The 17821-nt window shown below is 37.0% G+C and overlaps 1 protein-coding gene across 1 annotated transcript in view; it reads right to left on the bottom strand.

Moving 5' to 3' along the window:
• TTN (titin) overlaps nt 1–17821 on the bottom strand; it is a 236396-nt gene that overhangs the window by 75627 nt on the left and 142948 nt on the right. Inside the window, exons 184-216 of the mRNA XM_053947624.1 lie at nt 17101–17227; nt 16205–16347; nt 14148–14271; nt 13027–13293; nt 12784–12881; nt 12484–12652; nt 12102–12368; nt 11684–11950; nt 11314–11592; nt 10814–11222; nt 10595–10719; nt 10233–10499; nt 9308–9577; nt 8810–9112; nt 8385–8687; nt 7837–8024; nt 7640–7754; nt 6806–7090; nt 6351–6502; nt 6074–6221; nt 5789–5966; nt 5573–5694; nt 5187–5474; nt 4797–5093; nt 4496–4682; nt 3833–3948; nt 3443–3742; nt 2910–3209; nt 2714–2819; nt 1570–1766; nt 1178–1483; nt 799–1077; nt 79–378 (exon numbers count right to left, since the gene is read on the bottom strand). Coding sequence (XP_053803599.1) covers nt 79–378; nt 799–1077; nt 1178–1483; nt 1570–1766; nt 2714–2819; nt 2910–3209; nt 3443–3742; nt 3833–3948; nt 4496–4682; nt 4797–5093; nt 5187–5474; nt 5573–5694; nt 5789–5966; nt 6074–6221; nt 6351–6502; nt 6806–7090; nt 7640–7754; nt 7837–8024; nt 8385–8687; nt 8810–9112; nt 9308–9577; nt 10233–10499; nt 10595–10719; nt 10814–11222; nt 11314–11592; nt 11684–11950; nt 12102–12368; nt 12484–12652; nt 12784–12881; nt 13027–13293; nt 14148–14271; nt 16205–16347; nt 17101–17227 — 7282 coding nt within the window. The remainder of the gene's footprint in view (nt 1–78; nt 379–798; nt 1078–1177; nt 1484–1569; nt 1767–2713; nt 2820–2909; nt 3210–3442; nt 3743–3832; nt 3949–4495; nt 4683–4796; nt 5094–5186; nt 5475–5572; nt 5695–5788; nt 5967–6073; nt 6222–6350; nt 6503–6805; nt 7091–7639; nt 7755–7836; nt 8025–8384; nt 8688–8809; nt 9113–9307; nt 9578–10232; nt 10500–10594; nt 10720–10813; nt 11223–11313; nt 11593–11683; nt 11951–12101; nt 12369–12483; nt 12653–12783; nt 12882–13026; nt 13294–14147; nt 14272–16204; nt 16348–17100; nt 17228–17821) is intronic.

Below are 17821 nucleotides of genomic sequence, written 5' to 3'. Positions count from 1 at the left end.
ATCATATGAGAAAAGAGAGTATGAAGATTTTATTTAAAATTCAATTTTTTAGATTATTTAATAGAAAGACAAACTTACGTTTTGGGTCTTCTGCAATGATTGGGTTTCTTAGTTCAAGATAATCACCCCCTCCAATCTTATTGACAGCTTTGACACGGAAGTAATATTCACAGTTTGGGATAAGATCTTTGACTTGCCATGAAAGCTTATTTTCACCAGACATGACTGGGATGTATGTTTTACGACCAGCTTCCCTGCGTTCCAGAACATAATGCAAAATAGGAGTACCACCATCAAAGTCTGGAGGCTCCCAGGATACTTTGCAAGAATTCTTAGTTACTTCGCTTGCCTTAATGTCTTTGCACTGTCCAGGTGGACCTGTTTTAAATAGGAATGAAAAAATTAGTTAATTAAATAGATGTGAAAGTGTATTCTTATAAATACGAAATTACATTTCATTTCTTTGCTTTGCAGAAAGCAAAGACCACAGATGTAGACTACACAGCATCTATATGAATTTCTGTTCCCAAAGGTGAAAAATAATCAGAATTCTCAAATCAATTTTATATTTATACACTAACTTTTCAAAATAATTGGGCTTTGAGCAGTCACTGAATAGTTGGAGCAACTTGAGGTAAAGTGTTTATTCATGGGACTTCATAACATCAATCTATATGTGTCTGAGTTGAAGTGATTTGCCCGCCTGGCAGAAAAGGCATCTTTCTAGTCCTTTCTTCTGTCAGCTGCAGGGCCCAAGTGAGGATAAGCACATTTCTCAGAATGGAAGAACATAGTTACCTATGACTTTGACATTGACTGAACCAGTTGTTGATGCCAGCTTGTTCTCCAGTGTGATAGTATAAACACCAGCATCAGCATGAACACTGTCTATCACTTCAAGCAATGCAGAAGTGTAGTCACTCTTCATTGTTGTTCTGTCACCAGCTTTCAACTCCTTGCCATCTTTGTGCCACGTTATAGTTGGGGATGGAACAGCTCTGAAGGGTATAGGGATACTTAGTTTCTGTCCTTTAACAACAACAATGTCACGAGTTTGCAGATCAATGGTTGGATTACCTGTAAAGGTAAGTATAATGTTATCAGAAAGTTGCCAAACACCATTATTTTTTTAGTTATGCAGATCTGGAAAAAAAAATATAAAGGAATCTATTCTTACAGTCTGGGTCCTTGGCAACAACTTTTTCTGAGATGTCTGATGGCTCACTAGCTCCAACAGCATTGACAGCTCTGACCCTCAGCACATATTCTTTGTCTGGAACAACACCCTCATCCACTTTACATTTTAGATCTTTAATTGGACGAGAATTTATTCGCATCCATTTTTCTGTTCCTGCTTCACACATCTCAACATTGTATCCAATAATAGGACTTCCACCATTCTTCGCAGGAGGTTTCCATGCAATGCAAATGTGCTTTCGGCCTGCATCTGTGACATGTAAATCCTGAGGAGGTGAAGGAGGGCCTGCAGAAATGGAAAAGTATTGTGTGATTTTCATGCTGGAACAGTACACTGCTTCTAAAATTCATATACTGTATTATTCTACTTACTTGTTGGATCTTCAATATGAACGAGGTCAGTCGGTTCACTGGGATGACCACATCCAGCTTCATTTTCTGCACGAACCTGGAACTGTACATCTGTACCTTCAATGACATCTGTCACTCTGAAATTGCAATCTGGACCAGCTGTCTTCCCAGCTTTTACCCAGCGAGTAGCTAGCTTTTCTTTCTTTTCAATAACATATCTGAAGAGATTAGGGAAAATACTATGAGGCACTTGAAATAGAAACACTTTAGACTTCTTCAAGAAAATAGATGAAAAGAATAGTTTAGACAGTGGAAAAGTAAAGAGAATAATGGATAATAGAGTCAATGAACTTTTCTTCACACTTTAGCCAATTAGTCCTAGCAGGTCTCAGCCCTAATATTACTGACATCACTGACAGACCTAGGTCTGAGCGTCAATTCTTGAACTTTGTTCTGTGTTTTAGAAGTGAACTGAACTGTGTTCTCAGGTTGTAGAGAGCTGCAGAGGCAAAAGAACTTCCAAGCTACACTTGTATCTTTCCTAGTTTGGATCTCAGTGGTCAGTCCATTGAGAATATTTAAAGATACTATTACTTGGCTGTCAAAATTCTGCTTAGGACAGGCTATGGAAAACTAATGCAAATTGAGTGACTTCTGTTTCTTCAGGCAGATCTCTGTAGTTGTTTGTTGGTTTAAGATGTGCTTTCTGTGATTGGGAAGGAGTAAAACAGTCTGTTTGAAAAGCGTTATAAAGAAGAAAATGAACTGAAAAGATTAATTTTAGCTGAGTGTATACAGTTTGAATGACAAAGGCAGAAGGAAAATGCGAGCATACTATGTGCTAGATGTGGCTATTATTCTGCAGGAACTGGAGAATATGGTCTCATTATATTATTTTTTTATGCAGTTCCTTATTATTATATGCTGTTTTGAGGATGTTGACACACATTCACTGTTCATGCACATTAGGTATTTTATTTGCATAATTTCTACATTTTAAAATCAAGCCCATCACTGGTTTGACCACATGGTTTCTCTTACATCCATCCACATATTTTTCAAATAAAATGTTTCAATTTAAAATTTAAATATTTTGAGAGAAACACCTTCACTGGTTAAAAGATGCTTATCTACAGGAGCCTACATAAACTTAAAATGACCTTACCTTTGAATTGGTCTGCCACCATCATTCTTAGGTGGTTCCCATTTCAAATCAACATGGCCTTTTTTCACTTCAACTATTGTAAGGGCATATGGAGGCCCAGGGGTTGCTAAGGTAAAATAAAAAAGGCACATATTAGAAGACTATGAATTCATGACATGTGAGCTACTGGTCACTCAGGAAGTTAATTGAAACTTACTGAAAGTATCTTTAGCAAGCACTGAATCTTCAATTTCACAGTAGTCACTCTGTCCAATGGCATTTTCAGCAGCCACACGGAACACGTAGAGTGAGCCTTCAGTCAGTGGGCTTACTGTGTACTTGGTATCTTTTACTGTTGTATCAACTGTCTGCCAACCTTTCCGCCTTACATCTCTTTTCTCAACAATGTAGTTGGTAATTGGGGAACCCCCATCTTTTTCTGGTACTGTCCATTTAAGATCTGCTGTATTTTTAGTAATATTAATAACTTCAAGCCATCGGGGTGGTGAAGGAGGATCTGCAAGATAGGAAAAGTAAACCAGGATGTTGCAATTCCCATGAAAGACCATAGAAGACAGGGAATACACCAAAACTATTAAAACTTTGTATTTCCTGAACTAAAGCAGGGCAGATTTTAGTATTTCCTAAGCTTTCCAAGAGTTCATTTAGTACCTACAAAGACAGGCAGACATGGGGCTTTTTAGAAGTCAGAGACAGTATATTTGCAGTAGCAGCACGTTCAGTACTCACAGAGCCTCTCCTTGCACAGCACAGGGTCACTGGGTTCACTGGGCTCACTCTCACCAGCCTTGTTCACAGCTCTCACACGGAATGAATATTCTTGTTTCTCCATAAGATCTTTGAGGAAGTGTTCAGTTGTTGGAACTCCTTCAGCCACTCTCACCCATTCATCTGTTCCAGTCTTTAACAGCTCAATGACATAAGATTCAATTTTTGCCCCTCCATCATGTTCTGGCTTTGTCCAGTTCAGGGTAAGGAATGTCTTGCCAATATCTTTCACAGTTGGCTTTCCAGGAGGCCATGGTGGATCTAGACAAGAGTCCAATATTAATTATGCAATTAAAAACATTTTTTTTGTTATTGTTGCTAAGAAACCATTAAAAAATGTGTTTATTGTACCGATTGGATCTTTCACTAAGATTGGCTCTGTTTCCCTGCTTGGTTTTCCAGGTCCTGCAAGATTCTCTGCCAAGACACGGAACTTATATTTCTTCTTATTTGTAAGACCTTTAACTCTGGAAATAAAAATTAAGTTTGATTAAACCAAACTAGGCATTAATTAATTTCTAAAACATTATTGTCTCCACTCTTCATACCACAGATAACTTGGAAAATCTGAAAATACCCAAACTACTGCTAATGATGTCAACACATTATCAACACTAAAATGGTACACCATGACAAAAATGAATGTTTTGAGAACCATCTTGTATTTTTGCATGCTCCATGGTTTTTAATTAATAAGAGTATCAGGAGGAAAAAAACCTAAGGATTTTGGTAAATTGATACTTGGGATGGCCATGTCTCTGCCATTTTAGAATATCTTATGGAATTATTAAGCACAGGAATTATTGAGCATAACATTTAAAAGAAAAACAAGATGAAAAATTCTTCTGTAAAGATACCCCTTATTAATTTAAAAAGTAAGTTGCCAGGGGTAGTTAGATCAAAACTTATGGAAACTAGGAAAAAATAAAAACAAAGTAAAACTTATTTTAAAAGCTACTGTTACATTTTTATGTCTCTGTAACCAACTTCACCCTAAAGTGAGTATAGTCTTACTTGAATGTTGTATCTTTCACTGGCATTTTGTTGCATTTTATCCATTTATCCTGCTCAGGATCATATCTTTCAACCCAGTAGCCAGTTATGGGGCTGCCACCATCTTCATCTGGTTCATTCCACGTTAAAGTGACTGAATCTTTGGTGACCTCTGTGGGCTTGAGACCTGTTGGAGGGCCTGGCGGATCTGTATAAATTAATTAAAAAACAAACAAAAACCAAAACTGTCAGTCAGGGTTTTTTTTTTTTTCCCTTCCTGTTAAAATACTGTAATAATTTGCCATTAATTTAATTAACTAACCAAATGAATATTTGGCAATGATGGGGCTACACTGTGCTGGCTCCCCAACACCATACATATTTTCAGCACTGACTCGAAACACATATTCTTTATGAGGAGTTAAATTGGTAGCTCTGAATTTTGTATCTTTAACAGTTGATGACAACTTGTCCCATATTTCACTGTCTGTAGCTCTTTTCTCAAGGACGTAGTTGGTAATTTTAGAACCCCCATCATCTCGTGGAGGATTCCAGGTTAGAAGGCAGGACTCGTTTGTGATTTCTGTTACATCAAATGCAGCTGGTGGACCAGGTTTATCTGTAGAGGACAAGATGTAAATGTTAATTTTCCACTTGCATACCTTGGTACATTACTAATGATTTATATAAATAACATAAAGTACATGCATACCAAGAACATTAACTTCAACAACAGCAGTAGCACGTCCACTGGAATTTACAGCTTCTATAATATAGGTTCCACTGTCACTCCTCTTGCTGTCTGTAATAGTGACTGTAGAATGATTAGGCTGGCTTTCAATGGTGATTCTGTTGTCAGGTCTCAAAATTTTGTCAGCCTTGGTCCAAGTAATCTGGGGCTCAGGCTTTCCAGTTACTTTAGCTGGCAGCTCAATTTTAGTTCCGGCTTTCACAGTAAGTCCAGCAAGAAGCTTCACATCTAAGAAAATTTCTGGAGCCTCTGATTTAGGAGAGAATGAAAATGTTGTTAGAGAAACAGTATTTCAGAGACTGGTAAAAATAAAGCAGCTATGGCAATTTAGCAAGTGAAGTAGTTACCTTTTGCATCAATGGCCTGAATATCATCAGTTGGCTTACTTGGCCTACTCGCTCCCATTCTGTTCAAAGCCTTAACCCGATAAGCATACCACTCTCCTTCCTTGAGCTTTGTTACTTCCATTCTGTCAAAAAAAAAGGAAAAAAAATTAAATATTTGGAGAGGTGAGGATGGCATAATTAGTTAAGAGGATTTATCTACTGTGTTGATTTACTTACTTTGTTTCAATAACAGGCTCCCCACATATCTCCCATTTGTCTGTGCCACGCTGGGATTTTTCTACCAGATAACCCTTAATGCGTGCACCACCATCATATTTGGGAGGCTCCCATGTTAGGAAGATTCCTTTTGATGTTGGATTTCTCCATTTAACATTTTCTGGTGGGTCAGGCACCGCTATTAAAAATTAAAAAGATATGGGGTCTTAGAAACCAGTCTAAGGAAGACATACAATTTTTATATCTTACTTTTAAGAAAATCAGCAAAATTTCAACTATTCTTACTTGCTGGTATTGACATATTTACAGGTTCATCAATATATGCAGGTTCTCCAGGGCCACATTTATTGCATGCAAAAACTCTGAATAAATATTCTTTCCCTTGGACAAGGTCAGGTACAGTGAACTCTTGGTCAACAATATGATCCGTAACCTAAAGAGAAAAAAAGTTCCAATGGGTTTTTTAAATTTATTTCCAAAGAGTGATTACAAAAATAAGACAAAATTTCAATAGCATATGTGAAAATAATATAGAAATTTAAATGAGAAAGAATAAACTTACTTTGCTCCACGTTTTCCGGCTTACTTCACGTTTTTCAATTATATAGCCAGTAACTGGACTTCCACCATCATCTTCTGGAGGCTCCCATGCGAGCTGCACTGTACTCTTGAGTACTTCTAAAACATTGAGTTCTCTCGGTGCACTCGGACAAGCTAGAAGTCACAGAAATTGTATTATTTTGTAATTGGTGTTTCGTAGATGATCTCTATGTAATGTGTGTACCAGAAGACTTAGTCTTGTTAAGTCATTCCTCTTTAAACAGCGAAGTTACATATTGAAAACTAGAAAAGAGGTTTTTTGAGGAGGGATTTCTAGTTTTTAGTTATATTTTAATATACTTTAATATACTTTTAATATACTTTAATATGTTATGAGATTACACATTATTAAACGAATTAGGTTTTAACAAGACAAATACAGAATGTTACTGCTAAAATATATACATGTTCACTTACCAATGACATTAACATTAATTTCTCCTGAAACAGATGACACAGGGTTTTCTAATGTTAAGTAATACATTCCCTTGTCTGGGCGCTCACTCGGAGTAATTACAAGTTCTGCAAAGGAGGCAGTGGTCTTCATTTTTACGCGATCACCCTCTTCTAAGGCTTGGTCACCAAAAGACCATGTGGCAGTTGGCACAGGGTACCCAGTGATGGGAACACGGATCTTGATTGGCTCTGGTACAATAACTTCCAGCCCATCTTTAAATGCACTTAGGTCCATGGTAGGTTCAACTGGAAAAAATGGAAAGAGGATTCAATAAAATATTTTGAGATGTTATGAACACAGCTAATGATAATTGTGTTGAGAGGCTGTTTCTGACTGTATGTTAGCCTGCAGGTCTAGCTTGCTGTATCTCAGCATGCCTAGATGTAGCTTTGCCTTATGACTCCCTACCTCTCCTGGCTAAATGTTCTGGGTTTTTTCAAACATATGTGAGATGGTAAGGGAGATTAGTATTAACAAGTATGACATTTCATTTACTTTTTAATGTAAAAACTTTGCATTCTTTATTTTTTTAGGGATCTTCTCTGCCTTTCTTTCCTGCTGTTACCTCTCACTTTCCACAAAAGTAGGTCAGGAGACAAAAGGTCATGCCTTGCTCCTCAGGCAACCTAACAGGCCACTATCTCATAGTAGAGATAATTATCTGCAAAATTCATAATGGAGGAGAAATAGCTCATGATCTCAAATGGTGAAAAATACACATATTACCCACAAGATGCACTTTAATTGTGTGCCTTATCTGATTAATTGTTTTTAAAAAATGGCATGCAGCTTACCAAAAGTATCATCTGCAGTTAATGGCCCAATAGCCTCTGCTGGGTCAGACACACCAGCTGCATTTTCTGCTGAGACTCTGTAGTAATAACTGGATCCTTGTTTCAATCCAGTTACCTAAAATGCACGAACAATCATTTACTACCTCATATCAAAGATGATCTACACATTTTACCGGTTGATGAAGAGAACACTGTACCTTAAAAGTAAGAGCAGGTACTAGTTTTGGGTTACAACGAATCCACTTGTCTGTTCCTTCCTCTCGCCTTTCAATAATATAGCCTAAGATTGGACTTCCTCCATCTTCGAGAGGGGGTTCCCACGTGAGCTGAACTGATGACTTAGTTTGATCTGAATGCTCAAGGTTAATGGGAGGACTTGGTCTCTCTGCAAAAAAATTTGAGACAAATAGATTTATGCAACTGATGAAGCAGCATGGTTCTCCAAATTAACTGTTTCTATCTTACAGTACGGTTTTTAAAGCCTTTGCATAGCTTTTTCTAAACTGATTTTTTAAATTAAGGCTGCCTCCTAACTTCAGAGAAAAAATATTTTGCAGTTCTTACTAAACCAAGTGGTAGCAAGGTACTCCTGCTGTGTCTGAAGGACAAAAGTAGGGAATAGGGAAAATATAACTGTACACAGTATTTGCAGCACACATGTTTGTCAGCTGAACTTTCCTGCACACATGGCATCCAAAATGCTCCTGTCTCATAATGCAATCATAATTATACATTGCATACTCACCAATTGGGTCCATGATTTTTACTGCACGTGTAGCAGGACTTGGTTTGCCAACTCCAACCATGTTTTGAGCTCTTACTCTGAAGAAATATTCTTCATTTTCCACAACATCAGTCAGGACAGCTGACAGTTCATCAGCTCCTGTGGTCATAGTTGGCTCCCATCTGATGGTAGCTCTGTTACGCAGTTCAATAACGTAGCCAGTAATCGGGGATCCTCCATCATCCTCAGGTGGTTCCCAGCTAAGTGTGGCTCCAAACCTGTTCACATCAGTAACTTCTACATTTTGAGGAGGACCAGGAACATCTGCATTTTATTTTAGGAGTAAAAAGGAAAAAGAAGGCATGTAGGTTTTTCCTATTGTTAGAATTTGTACTGCTTTTTTTACACAACCATCAAACACTGAGTTTTTTGTAACTTCTGCTCACCAAATTTGCTCTTAGCTTCCACAGGTGTGTCTGTTTCCACTGGCTCACCAGTGCCCACCCTGTTGCGTGCACTGACACGGAAGAGGTATTCAACTCCTCCTTTCTGAAGTCCAGTAACAGTGTATTCACAATTTTCAGCACGATCTGTGGCCACAATCCAGGTCTTACGCTTGATATCACGTCTTTCAACGACGTAGCCTATGATTTTACTTCCACCATCACTTTCTGGTTCTTGCCATGCGAGACCAACTTCACCATCATAAGTTTCAGTGACTTCCAAGTTTCTAACTGGACCTGGAACATCTATTAAAGATATGACAATACTTCAGGGCATTGTATCGATTTTCTTCCCTCTGGCTAGAGAAGAGGAGTCTGAGGGGAAACCTCAATATGATCTACAGCATTCCCATGAGGGGAAGCAGAGGGCTTCCCCCTCAATAAAGGCTTTTTACTCTGTGAAATAATGGTAAGCAAGGTTTTAATAATATGAGTACTTACCAATGACCTCCACATTGATGAATGCTTCTGCCTGGCCATGTTTGTTTCTAAGCACAACCCTGTACCTTCCCTTATCAGATTTCTTTGCTTCATAAATTTTGAAGGTAGTGCAGTCAGTTGTTGTATCAACAGTTGTTGTGGGCAGACTTTCCCCTGCTTTAAACCATTCAGCTTCTGCTCTTGGGTAGGCATCATATGGGACAGTCATAGTTAAAGGTTTCCCAACATCAACCACAAGATTTTGATCACCAGTCTTGATTTTAGGTGCAGCTAAGAAAGATGAATGTGAAAATTCAGCACTTGCATATATATGCATACAAAAATGGATGTATTTGTGCAGTCAGCAAAGAAGCTAACACAGAAAAGTAAAAGGAGCTGCTGTGTAAACTCTAAGGAAATCCTTCATAGACTCATAGGACAACTCCAGAGAAAGAAATACAGGCTGGTTGGTATGTACTGTGTCCTCCTATAAAATCAGGAAAGAAGGACTTGCTTTTTGAGAACTAATTTAACTATTTTGCAAAATAGACAAATTAGGAATTATAATTTTAATAAGTCATATTCTAAGTCTAATATGACTTAAATGAGTAGGCTAAATAATTTTCATTGTTTTTTAGTGACTTAATTAAAAGCTTAAAGCTCCTTTAAACTTAAATCCTACTCTTTGGCAAATACAAATTGAAAAGTGATAGGTTTTCCTCAACAGCTGGATCAGCATGGTATAACAAAAAAATGTTTGTTGCTTAAATTCATATTCACATACTTTAACAGACTTGTTAAACAATCCTCAAATAGTCTAACACTTTTCTCAGGCTGATTGTGTATTCATTTTAGTTCAACTCCTTGAAAGAGCAAAAATCAATTTAGATAAACTAAGTTCACAAATCTAAGATTTTACAAAAGGAGCACCAAACAAGCAACTTACCAGCTAATTCAAGCTTAGCTCTAGCTTCCTTGTCTTTGGCGATAAATCTGTATTCCCCTTGGTCACGGGGCTTTATGTCACACACCTGCAGCCTGTGAACCTTTCCTTCACTCATCATCTGATGCTTGTCACCTTGGATGATAATCATGTTGTTTCTCAACCACTTGACTTCCACACCATCTTTGTTCAACTCAGCCATGAAGATGACATCCGCACCAGGAGCTTCATAAATATCTTGTGGTGGTCGAATAATCTCAACAGGGATTTCTGAAATAAATGTTAATTTATTCAGTGTTATTTGTTTATTGTTTCTATTATTATGAAATAATGTTGAAATAAATCCCATCCAATTTTACACATACCTTCAACAAAAAGTCTTGCCCTAGATCTCCTGTCATCCACTCCACAGGAATATTCACACTCATCATCTAGTCTACAGTCTTTTATGATTAATCTGTGCAGATTTCCATCCTTTTCAAACTGGTATCTTTATAGAGGAGGAAAATAGGCAGTATTTTAGCTTCCAGACAAAGCAATAAAGTAAAACAAGCACATTCAGAAGCATAATAAAATGTACATACTTTTTGCCTTCTTTGATTTCTCTTCCATTTCTGTACCATTTTACACTGACTTTCTCTTTGGAAAGCTGGCATGTAAAGACAGCATCATCAAATTCAGTGACAGTCTGGTCCTGAAGATGTTCGGTGAAGTCTGCTGGTGCTTCTGTGATGAGAAGCTCTGCAACTGATTTGTCTTGTCCAGCAGTAACAGTGTATTCACCTTCATCTACAAACCCACAATCTTTAATGATCAATGAGTGCTTGAATTTATCAATTTTGTACAAAATGCGCCTGTCAAATGTGATCTCTTCTCCATTCTTCGTCCATTTGAGAGTTGCATTAAGGCGATTGACTTTGCACCAGAATGTGACAGTTTTCTTTTCCATGGTCTCAATGTCTTCAAGAGGCTCAACAATTCTGAGATCCTCCTCTGTTATGACAAAAAAGCAAACATTTTTATATCCTCATTTAAAATGGAATGTAAATGATGAAACAATTTTAATGTAGTGCAAGTTATTTACCTAATACTTTTAAGGAAGCAGAGCTTTTAACGTGTTCACCTCTCTGGTTTGTCAATGAGATGGTGTAGGTAGCTTGATCTTTCAACTCTGCATCTCTGATTCTGAGAGTGTAGACTACACCCTTCTGAACAATAATGTATTTTGCACTATCAAATATTGCCTCGTCATTTTTGTACCACTTCTCTTTGGCACCTTCTTTATTGACTTCACAGTTGAAAATAATTTCTTGACACTCAGTAACTTCTTGGTCCTTAAGAGGAGTTATAATCTTGAGTTTTTCTGAAATTGAGAAAACACAAGAAATAGGACATCATGTAGTATAAATAATGCAACAAAACAAGCACCTACACATTGATAAAATAAAGCTTACCAATCACTGCTAAGTGTGCTGTAGCTTTAGCTTCACCAACCATGACAGTATACATTCCTGTATCTCCTAGAACAGACTCTTTAACCACAAGTGTTCTCTTTTTCCCATCTGAAATGATGTCGTACTTATCACCAGCCTCCAGGACTGTGTCACCCCTCAGCCACTGCACTGTAATGGCTTCTTTGGATACTGAACAGACAAATTCAGCTTTTTCTCCTTCAAGCACCTCAAGGTTTTGTGGTCTGGTAAGAAATTCTGCTGCAAGTTCTGAAAGAAAACATTTTTGTACACACACACACACATATATATATATTATTTTTAACTTGTGAATAGAATAAACCAAGTTGTGCATTATTACTGATTTAAAATGTTTTAAATTTTTTTCCAGGATACAAGCCCACCAAAGTAGCACTCTTACCATGTACAGTAAGTTTTCCTGTTGTACTAGAGCTTGGGAGCTTGCAAGTGTATTTGGCAGCATCTTCAGGATGAGCATTATGTATAACAAGAATTCTCTTTCTACCATCAGAAATGTGTTCAAATCTACCACCATCAGGCACCTCTTCATCTCCTTTAAGCCAAGTAACTTCAGCATTAGGCTTTGAAACTTCACAGATCAATTTCACAGTGTCATTTTCATTTACTTCAAGATCAGGAAGATTTTTTGTGAAAACAGCCTCTTCCTCTGCAAAAAGATTTTTCAAAATATGATTAAAGCCTGCAATTAAAAAAAAAAAAAAAAACAACAAACTCTCACATTTTTATTGTTCACATATTAGATTCTAAAACATTGTGTTTACCTATCACTGTAAGTAGACCAGAAGTTCGAGCTGTTTTTGCTTCACAGGAATATTCAGCTTCATCATCAAACACACATTTACTGATGACAAGAATGTGTTCTGCACCTTTAGAAATTATGTCATACTTTTTGCCTTTTCTAATTTCCATGCCATCCTTAAACCACTTCACCTGTTCCAGAACAAATTAACATGGTTTTAATATGCTCATCATAGATTTTAGTGTGGTCTTTTATAGCAATATATCAAAGTTTTCCCCTCTAGCTGAAGGAGTTACTGAGATTAAAAAGTGTCACTACCGACCTTGACATTTGGACGAGAAATTTCACATTCAAACCGAGCAGATTCTTTTTCTTTAACCTCAAGGTCAGTCAGGGGTTTCAGGAAGTCGACACGAATAGCTGTGAGAGAACAGAAAATTTTAGTAGAGGGAAGTCTATGCTAGAGAAATAAAAAATTGCCAGCATTGATACTACTGTCAGTCATAGACAGTAGTACATTGTCTTTGTAGCACCTAGACATTTTGCAGAAAACTGAATTACTCACGCTCCACATTGAGAAAACACGATGTCTTAAAATCCTTAGCATCACAGGCATATGTTTTTGCATCGTCCAATGTGCAGCCATGGATGATGAGTTTTCTGACCCTGCCATCAGAAATTATATCGTACTTTTTCGATTTGTGAATTTCTTCTCCATTTTTGAACCATTTAACTTTTGCATTTTCCCTGGAAACTTCACATTCCAGTACTGCAGTGGCTTCCTCTTCAACAGTCTGGTCCTCAAGTGGTTTAGTAAATTCAACTGGGGGTTCTAAAAGAAACAGATACATTTTTGATAGAAAATATCTAAATTACAGCCAGCCTTCTGCTTGCATAGAACTATCCCATGCAGTTTACTAATATTCCTTGAAAGGCTCTTAGATGTCCCTATTGAAGGTTTCTTAAAACATTTTTTATTTTTAATACACAGACATTTTTTGTTAATTCAGGTTAATTTCCTCATTTACAGACTACTGTAAGATTAGACTGAATGATATAGTTGTCCATGGGGTTTTTAATTAAAAATCATCACAAAGCCTTGCAACTCAATTTCTTTAGCTGAACCATACCGACGTAATCACACTGACTCTAAACTTACACTCTGAACTTAGAGAATGCGTAGGGGTTTTTTTTCAATTTTTCCTTGAATTACTGGTTCAGTGTGTGCAGTTTCCTTCTCAAAGATAACACAGCCTGCAAGCACTACAAGTGGGTATACAGACAATATTATCTTGTCCCTTGACTGATGGTGCAGTTATACTCTCACAAGTTTCTGGATATTTAAAAGAACAGAAAAAGCCACTGGGAGCCACAAAGGCTGGTATTCGTGGGTCCTCTTGAGGCCAATTGAATGTTCAAGGCTGCAGCAAAGCCCTGGGAGTCCTAGTGAACTGGTTTATCTCCCAGATGTGACACAGTTCCAGTGTTTTCCCTTGTTCAGCTCTTCTGTGAAGTGCAGAGATTTTAAGTAGGTGGCTTTTTTAATCAGGGAAGTTACCTACCGGTAGAATATTGTATATATGATCCCACTCTTTGATAAATAGTGTGTATCAGCTTCCTATTCCAGGATGAATCATGAGTGGAACATTAATGCTGATGATGGTTTGACTAAAATGACTGACTTACCTTTCACAAAAAGATTTGCTTGAGTTCTGAAATCTTTTGCTGTCAGTGATACTTCTCCTGCATCTGTTAACTTGACGTCTCTAAGAATAAGTGTGTGAACTCTTCCTTCAGCACGGGTCACAACCTTGCAAAATACATAAAAACCCTGCTGTGAACATCTACAACAAGTATTTAAGAAATATTTCATGAAATAGCATGCTATTTATGATTTGTGGAGTTTGGTTGTCCAATTTCATGTGAAATTTTGACAACTTCCTTTTGTATATACTAGATATAGCTCAATCCTCAAAGTTTTGAGGATTTTAGGACTGACTTGAGATGAAGTCTATTTTGAACAGGTATTAATAAATACAAAAAAATAAGCAAATTTATGGGAAAAGTTGGCATTACTGCTGGCTACATGTAATGGAAAAACTTTTTCAGCTACAAGGGGGTTTGGCACCTCCCACATACACTTCTCTGGAAATGCCTATTTGACTTTCTATTATTAAAATTTAGTAAAAAATTCTGCCTAAAAGACTAGTTTCCTTTATGACCTATTGCAGAAACTACTTTTCAATCACACTAAACAAAAAATCACTTTAATGAATAAAGGTTATAAATGTTCACCTGAATGCCGGCCACAGAGGTAATAAAATAGTTTGAATTAGCAAACAGCTAAAATGAAACACTTGTACAATTAGATTGATTCTTAAAGACAGTTGTAAATGTGTTTCAAGAGGCTATTTTGAATGGGTAGAAAGTAATGCGTTGAGTAAATATATGGTTTACTGTCAATTTCATACTGATAAAGTTTCAACTGTTCAAATGATAGTTTTGACTGTAGATGTAAACTACATGAAATCTGATGTTTTTTCATGTAATTAAAATGGTAGCTCAGACAGAAAAGACCAAAATAATTTTCCATTGTACATAATATCGAACATATAATAGTTTTCTGGCCAGGCAGTCATAACTATCAATCCACTGCACTGACCAATAGCTTTTCACATTTTTATTCTGAAACTCAGAAGTACTTATCTTGATTCATTTCATTACTCATTTGCTGAGTTTCAACTTTGTTTATCTGTCCTTAAATACTGTAATAGGGTCCCTTATCATCATGATCTGTTTGGATTTTCTTATTTCTGGATTTTATTTATTTTATTAAATAGTTTTTATTTATGCAAATTTCTTAAAGCTCAGAAAGATCTACAAAAACCTGGGAAAAAAAAAAAGTTAAAAATTGTATTTAAAGAAATAGCAATCTGTACCAAAGTATTATTAAACAGCATTATTACAAGTTCTGAAACTTTGTTAGGTTATGCAATGCCTTGAAAGTTTACTTTGTCTTAGGTTTCCAACTTTTATTTGAATTCACATTACTTTTTTAGGCCTAATATGTAAAAAGAAGTCTTACAACTAGCAATATCCATTTCCATTTCCTAACATACTAATTTAAGTTTCTTTATTTATTTCCTCTATCATTAACTTTAAACATTAAATTGACTGCATTCCAGGTTTCTCAGATCTCAGAGTTAAGAGCCAGCACTTGATGAAGGGTTAAAAATAGCTAGTGAGAAGTGCTTGACAAGCAAATCTGCCTGGAGAGTTATCTGGAGAGCCAGAACAAATGCCTGAAATGGAATTTGAATCCTCTTAATCCCCTTATATGTTGAATTGGACTGCAACTCAGCATTCAGGAGAACAAAAATTCTCTTTCAAAATCCTCTCACTGTAACCACAGGTAACATGAGCAAAAATTATTCAGTATCCTTGTGGCTGAGTCTCCAACAGAATCAGGTACAAAATCACTGTTGTAGTGATCGATATTTTGGAACTTTAGTTTCCCTTCATATGATAAATAATTGCAGCATTGCGGAATACTGGAATTTCCAGGAAAAACTGTTGTATCTGATTTAGGGATGATTTAGCATTTGACACAGCAGTACTACAATACTGCTGTGCCTTAGTACCTCAGCTGGGAGAGAATAAATAAGAAATAAAGAAGGGGAAGAGACATGACAAGACAAGGAGGAGGAGGAAACATGAGAAAAAGCAAAGTTTAGTTTTTTTACCTGATCACTGGGCTCCAGTTTCTTTCCTTTCAGGAACCATTCTACTGGGATTCCCTCATAAGAGAGTTCGCAATCAAAGGTTGCTGATTCCCCAGCTGTCACTGTTACATCCTTGAGGGGTCTCAGCAAGCCAATTACTCGAGCTTGGTAAGGAGAAGACATAATTTTTAGATTAGTCACTTCTACCCAAGAGAGAGCTGCTGCCCTTACGTACTAATCTCCATGGTGGCTTCCCTCAAGAGAGCCAGACATCGCAATGCTGCTCTTTAAATTCCCTAAATAGAAGAGGCCACCCTGGGTTCTTAGGGGAGGGCTGGTCACCTACAATTTCCTATTTGCAGAGCATGTTTCTTTAAATTGAACAAGGTCAGCAGGAAAGTTGCTCTGCATCTGTCTCCTTGCCAAGCCTTGCATGCCAGTTGCTAGATAAGGCATGTGTTTCCAAAATAGCGAGGGCTAGGATTGGAGTGGGAAACAAGTGGTCTGCAACCGTGTAGTCTGTCCCTGTCCATCAAGCTCTTAACCCTATCCCCAGATATCACTGTTATCCTATCCTTTCCAGCTAACGTGACACTTCAATGCAGCAGAGCCTTTGCTTGCAATATTTGATTTCATAACAGCATATATGATGCCAGACCACCAAGCAACCTTCAAGGCCATCTCCTTAATTTTACTTCTCCTCTATGAATAAATTATATATAAGGTTAAAAACACATAGGACATTCCTTAATGAAAAAAATTAAGACAATCTGAGTAACTAATCCCTAAGTTGCTGTTCTGGGAAGGATTGCTGTGGGTTCAGTACAGTATAGAGATTTGCCACCCATTCCAAAGAGGCAATGAGTATCATGTTTTCACTTAATTAATCAATTAATTACAGTTTAAAAGACACTTACGTTTCACTCGAAGATGAGCACCAGACTTGGCATTTGCTGCTTGAAAATCTACTCCACCAGCTTGATCTAAGCGCACATTGTACAGTGTAAGGAAGTGCTTTTTTCCTTCCTCCTTGATTTCACATTCCTGCAAAAACAGAATTGAAACAATTTTTCCAGTATCTTTTTTTGTATTACTCACCAAAAGAGCTCCTGCTTCTCATACCATGAATCTGTTTTCTTCTACTCCATTCACAACTCCTGGGCCCATGTGAAATATACCCTTTAAACATTCATTCATAGATCTTTCCTTTCAAACTCTCTTCTTAATACAGTTTGAAAGAAAGAGGAAGAGGAAACACATTTCTGTGCTGAGTAGCCAATATATTAATATATATGTAGACCAGTCAGAGGCCTAGTTCCCCCAAGGGAACTAGAAATTGCTAAGCTTGTGCTGTGATCTTTCCTCGAGAAGACCTTTCCTTCTTTTAATTCAGACAGTGATTTTCATGTAACTTCCAATCTTTCTGTATTATTCACATTTATGCCATTACAAAGAAGCCAAATTATTGCCAACTGTGATTGTATTGTTTCTTTAGTTTCCAGATCTTTCCAGCAAGGAGTATAAAATATTTGATTAAGCTCTATACCATTTTACTCCAATTTTAGCTGTCACAGAAATGCAAAAGAGTTTGGAAATGTGATCTACATCTATTTAAACCAAATATAACTCAAAAACCAC

Source organism: Vidua chalybeata, chromosome 7 (genome assembly GCF_026979565.1).
Source record: "Vidua chalybeata isolate OUT-0048 chromosome 7, bVidCha1 merged haplotype, whole genome shotgun sequence".
Lineage (NCBI taxonomy): Eukaryota > Metazoa > Chordata > Aves > Passeriformes > Viduidae > Vidua > Vidua chalybeata.
Note: the sequence above shows the minus strand (reverse complement) of the source record. Positions and strands in the feature narration are given on the sequence as shown.